Source organism: Magnolia sinica, chromosome 7 (assembly GCF_029962835.1).
Source record: "Magnolia sinica isolate HGM2019 chromosome 7, MsV1, whole genome shotgun sequence".
Taxonomy (NCBI): domain Eukaryota; kingdom Viridiplantae; phylum Streptophyta; class Magnoliopsida; order Magnoliales; family Magnoliaceae; genus Magnolia; species Magnolia sinica.
Window position 1 is genome coordinate 79,603,505 of NC_080579.1, and position 6,000 is coordinate 79,609,504.

Here is a 6,000-nt window from a genome sequence, read left to right on the forward strand (position 1 = left end):
ATCCCAAAAAATTGGGAGGGATATAAATCTCAAGTGGATCACACCACAGGAAAACAATAGTGATTGGATATCCATCTTTTAAATCCTCCTAAGGCTCGCTGTACTGTTTATTTGACATCCAATCCGTTGATTAGGTCATAAAGACCCAGATGAAGGGAGAAAACAAATATCAACTTGATCCAATACTTTTATGGCCCCCGAAAAGTTTTTAACGGTCGAAGTTCATTCAACACTGTTTCGTGTAATGTGGTCCACTTGAAACTTGGATATACCTCATTTTTTGTATATTACCATAAATTGATCTAGAAAAATAGATGAACTGAATGGATGAAACATATACATCATGATGGGCCCACAGAGCACCGACCACCAGCTCTGGGGCGGGTGTCGGGGGAGTAGCCAATCCGTTTCCCCTTTGTACCGTTCCTAAAACTCGAAGCTCGAGTTACGTCAGCGCTCGTCTTCGCACGATACGTACCTACATCAGCTATATCGCTGGTGTTTGGTAAACGGATGCGGATTTCCTGCAAAAGCCTTTCGCAGGAAGTTCCTGCGCTGGGAACCCAGGTGGGGCCCACTGTGATGTTTGAGAGAAATCCTCACCTTCCATCCGTTTTATGAGTTAATTTCAGGACATGATTCAAAAAATGAACTGTATCCAAAGCTCAAGTGGGCCATACTAAAGGAAAATGTGGTTAGGGAAATTACTACCGTTGAAACCTACCTGGGATCGACAGTGATGTTTACATGACATCCATACCGTTAATAACTTCATTCCTACTGGGATGAATTGAAGTCACAAATATTAGCATGATTCAAAACAGTTGTGGCCTACGAATATTTCAACCGTGGACGTTCGATTATCACGGTTTCGGCTCACTTGAGCTTTGGAAACGGTTCACTATAATCAACTTACAAAATAGATAGACGGGGAGAATTTCTCACAAACATCACAGTGGGCCTACCTAAGTTCCCAGCACAGGAACTTCCTGCGAAGGACTTTCGCAGGAAACCCGCGTCCCTGGTAAACCAGCCAATCCGCTTCCCAAAAAAATAGGTAGATTCAACATGGACGCCGACTGCTACTGACAGCGTCAATTGCGAGGTGGCTACTGGCATGCAACATGTATTCTATCCACGCCTTCCATCCATTTTTCCAGACTATTTTACGTCATGAAACCAAATATGAGGTAGATCTAAGTCTCCTATGGACCACACCACAGCAAAGAGTGGTGATTGAACACTCACCATTAAAACTTCTTAGGGCCCACTAAAGTTTTGAATTAAGTTGATATTTGCGTTCTCTTCATGCAGGTGTGCATCACCTAATCAACAAGTTGGATGACAAATAGACATTACATTGAGCCTTAGGAAGTTTTTAATGGTGGGCCTTCAATAGCTGCTGTTTTCCTGTGGTGTGGTCCAATTGAGATATAGATCTCCCTCATTTTCGGGATTGTGCTCCATAATGATCTGAAAAAAAATAAATAGACGGCTTCTTCGATGAAACACATATATATCATGCGGGGCAACAGAGCACTGTCAGTAGGCAATCCGCGTCCATTCAACACTCAAAGTGGGAAATGGTTGAAAGTCTCACCATTAAAATCTTTCAAAATGCATGTTGGGTCTACTATGGTTTGTACAGTCATCCATTTAACTTATCTAATGCATATACCAGCAGGATGGATTTCCTAAAATTCAGTACATTCCAAGACTTATGTAGCCCACACCACTTAAGGGTTTAAGCATGATTTCACAAGGGGTTACTTTGGTGTGGCCCAACTCTTGGATGGGACTGACTTTTAGGATCAGTTGGGATAATATGATAGGACACCTAATGAACTGCAGGGCCAGTGGATCCAGTTAGGCCAGAGTAATATCCAGTTCTGTCAAGCTGTAGTGTGGTGTCATTTCATTGGCCCTAACCAAACATAAGCAAAACAGCCATACATCCAACAAATCAGATCAATCATCCAGCCCCAATAATCATGAGATGGACCCAACTAATGATCAGGATGTAATATATTCACTGATCATCTGCAGCCCAAGATCAGGACCATCCAATGACCAAAATCGCTCAAGATGAGCCCCACATCAGTCATCACCACACTATAGGAGGAAGAGGCAAACCGATCTCACCTCTGATGGGATGGATCATTCTTCGACGGAATGTATGCTCCATCTACAACAGCGGAAATGGAACCTCGAGCAGCAACCTGGATCAGCAGCTAGAGTGAGCAACAACAACGCAGGTACGTAAAAAATTTGCATGGAAACTAGGGATTGAAGCAGGCCCCACGTCAGGCTCATCAAGGCAGAATGGCCCTTTTCCAAGAGATCGGATCCCAGTGGGCTCCATATTGTGTTGTCTGAAGCCCAATGGGTCCAAGGTGTTCCATAACGATAAAGGTGACTGTAACGGTCTCCACTGTTACCTTTACAATACGGGGAATAACCGCTATTATGGCCCCGTAACAGCCATTATAGTCTCTCTTTTTTATTTTTTTTATTTGTGGAAAAAACTCTCGAAAAACCTACATATGTCCCATAATATTTATTAGAAAGTATAAAAAATATGTATGTGTTCTATAATAGGCCATTACAGGGCTACTACGACCTTTATAGGGGATGTAACGTATTGTTAATGGCAATTACAAGTCATTTATTTTCCATAACAGCTGGCCGTTGTTAGCACACCATGAATGGGCCCCGCACTGACACAACCTGATCTCAGTAGAAGTCCGACAGCTGTTCCGTTGGACATATATGACCCATTTGTCATCAGATGGCCTCCAATTGTACAGGGGCGGGGCCTGATCAGTTTGAACGGTCCAGATCTGTTAGGCACCACTTCACAATTTTTTTGGCAGGTCAGTTGCCCAATCAGTAAATGGTGGGCCCTGATCAATCTGGACAGCCCAAACTGCCATATGGGCTCCAGACTGAGTTGTCTGAAGCTGCCACACTGATCTTGGAAAACTTCAGGCAGTCAGCATGGAGGCCAAGCAGATATTGGAATTCCATTGGGCCCATCTGGCCCATTCCTCATTAGATAAGGGCCTCCAATTGCACGGGGACAGGCCTGATCAGTTCGAACGGTCCAGATCTGTTGCATCCCACTTCACAAATTGTTGGCAGGTCAGGGACCCGTTCGTCCCCAATCAATCCGGCCCAACTGCATAGAGGAAAACCAATTTCCTTGGGACCGCCACAAAGTACCACGATCAACGCACCAAAAGAAAAGGGCTTGTTTGAATTTGAATTTTTAATTTAGTGGTAAATACGGGCTAAATGGGTAATAATTATTTCACAGCAATGTTCCCGTACTTGATTTGATGGCTAATTTTTAGACACAAAAATCAAGAAGGCCAAAAATCAAGAAGGCCACAAAATATTCGTGGGTCCCACTGTGATGTATGTTGATTATCGACACCGTTCATCCATTATCCAAAGCTCAAGTGGACCACACTATGGGAAAAAGGAAATTGAACACTTACCGTTAAAAACTTTTTGGGGCCACTGTTTCTTTTGGTGTGGGCCACTTGAGTGTTTGATTTGCCTCATTTTCCGGATCATGCCTAAAATTATTGTCGTGAAACGGTTGGACGGAATGCATATATAATACACATCACCTTGGGCCAACAATTTTAAATTACATCTTTTGAACCAGTTTCCAAGGTAGAAATTTGTTTGATTTTCAAGGGAAAATGATAATAATTACTCATTTACAGGGGTAATTACACCTGCTCTCGAAAATTCAAACAGGCCCAAAAGGAGAAAAATGAGAAAAATTAAAATCGACATCATGCAAAATAAAATAATAATAATGAAAAGAATAAAGAAAAAAAGAAAAAAAAAAGAAAATGCATGAAACTGTGATGCTGGACAACGGAGGAGGAGAAGTGAGGAAAAAGGTTAGGAAAATCCAATGAGGCCACGTTTTATAGGAACGACCATCCAAAATGGGCCCCACTAGATGAAACATTTTGGATAGTCAAGTGGTGGACCCCACCAGCAAGAAATGCAGGCGCAAGCCTCCAATATAAATAGGATTGTGTACATTTCCTCCGAATCTTATCAAAAGCATCTCATAAGAAGTAATGGCAATTGAGCAGAAATACCTTTGAAGGGCGACCTTCTTCTATAACGTCCTCATCAACGCAACACCTGCCACCAAACCTCACATAAGTTCCTAAAATCAATTCCACCCTCCTCACTACACAACATAAAAGATTAAAAAACAGAAAACCTTTGTTTTTTCTTTTCTTTATCAAAACCAAATACTAACTTTGGAACTTTTCCACTCGACCCACTGCCCGAAGATGAACCAGACGGCCTATCAGCAAGCAGCATTCTCATCCGTTTACTCAATGGAATATTATCGATGTCATCCATCACAGATTCACCATCGTCATTAACTTCGCGCTTGATTCTAGACCTAGTCGAATCTGCAGCCGAAACCCTGGAGGCACATTTTGGTAAATTCCACCATCGACTTCCATCTTCATAGTAACGCCACTAGAACGCCGACCCATGGTTGCAAGTTACGCTCCAAATGTCGAAATCAAACTACTGAGATTCAGAGGCATTTCTCAAAGCACAACGCATGATCTCTGGGATTGGTAGATTTTAAATAGATAGAGAAGGGGAAGGGTTCTGGTTATGGGTTTCTTTTGCCCTCTCTTTTGGTTCTTGAAGAAAGGATTGAAGAGGAAGAGAGGAGCGAGAGATTGATTGGAACTTTTGGTTCCTGGAAAAAGGATTGAAGAGGAAGAGAGGAGCGAGAGATTGATCGGAACTCAGAGCGGTTTGTCTGTGGCGAAGGATGGAATTTGGGGAGTGCGGGAAAGGCGTTTTCTCTGCTTCTCTATCTTCCTTCCTTCGCACGGCATATGGCACCAGGGATTGATTGGAAGTCGAAGCGGTTTATTTTGGGGGGAGGATAGATTTGGGGATTTGGGGATGGCAGGAAAGGCGTTTGCTCTTCTCCGGGCGCCAGGGAGGGGAGGGGAGGGGCTTTTTGGCGCAGAACGGATTGGCTACTCCCCCTGCCACCAGGCCCGTGGAAGATGGTCGGTGCTCTGTGGGCCCCACCATGATGTATATGTTTCATCCCTTCCTTTCATCTATTTTTACAGATCATTTTAGAAATTGATCCCAAAATTGAGAGGAATATAAATCTCAGGTGGACCACATCACAAGAAAAAAAAATAGTGATTGCATATCCACCATTAAAAACCTCCTGAAGCCCACTGGACTGTTTATTTGACAACCAATCTGTTGATTAGGCCATGCAGACCCAGATGAAGGGAAAAAACAAATAACATCTGTACAAAACTTTCATGGCCCCAAAAAGTTTTTTATAATCTACATTCATTCAACACTGTTTCCTATACTGTGGTCAACCTGGGATCAGGATTACCTTATTTTTAGTCTCATACTATAAAATGATCCAGAAAAATAGATGAAACACATACATCATCGGCTCACGGAGCACCGACCACCGGCCACCTGACTCACTATCGTGAGTACCAATTTTGCTACTAAAGTAACCTTTTTAAGTTTTATACACTCCACCCTGGTGTATGTATTGTATCTACAACGTTCATCCATTTGGAGAGATCATTTTAATGGATGAGCCAAAGAATAAGTCATATCCAGAGCTCACGTGGACTTTAGGACCAAAAAAAAAAAGAGCAAATGGGATAAATGCCTACTGGTCAAAATTTATGATGCTAGAGAAGTTTTTGCTAATATTTGTGTTTTCCCTTCATCTGCTTCATTTATGTTATTTTATTAACACGTTACGTGTCAAATAAACATTAAGGTGATAAGTTTCAAAAGTAGGCGCCACTATGTAGATGTTTGTTTATATATATATATATGTAACGGTGGGTCCACTTGAGCTTTGAATTCGTCTCATTTTTTTACCCGTGCATTAAAATGATATCTCCAAATGGATGGACAGTATAAATACAATACATACATTATGGTGGG

General features: G+C 42.2%; 1 protein-coding gene across 2 annotated transcripts in view; it reads right to left on the minus strand.

Moving 5' to 3' along the window:
• Nucleotides 1-4,672, minus strand: part of LOC131251495 (uncharacterized) — an 81,715-nt gene extending 77,043 nt beyond the window's left edge. Inside the window, exons 1-2 of one of the 2 annotated variants that reach the window (XM_058252245.1) lie at nucleotides 4,292-4,672; nucleotides 4,125-4,170 (exon numbers count right to left, since the gene is read on the minus strand). In XM_058252245.1, the coding sequence (XP_058108228.1) occupies nucleotides 4,125-4,170; nucleotides 4,292-4,398 (153 nt within the window). In that variant the 5' untranslated portion in view covers nucleotides 4,399-4,672. The remainder of the gene's footprint in view (nucleotides 1-4,124; nucleotides 4,171-4,291) is intronic. The other variant, XM_058252246.1, reaches the window with a different exon arrangement.
• Nucleotides 4,673-6,000: the final 1,328 nt, after the last annotated feature.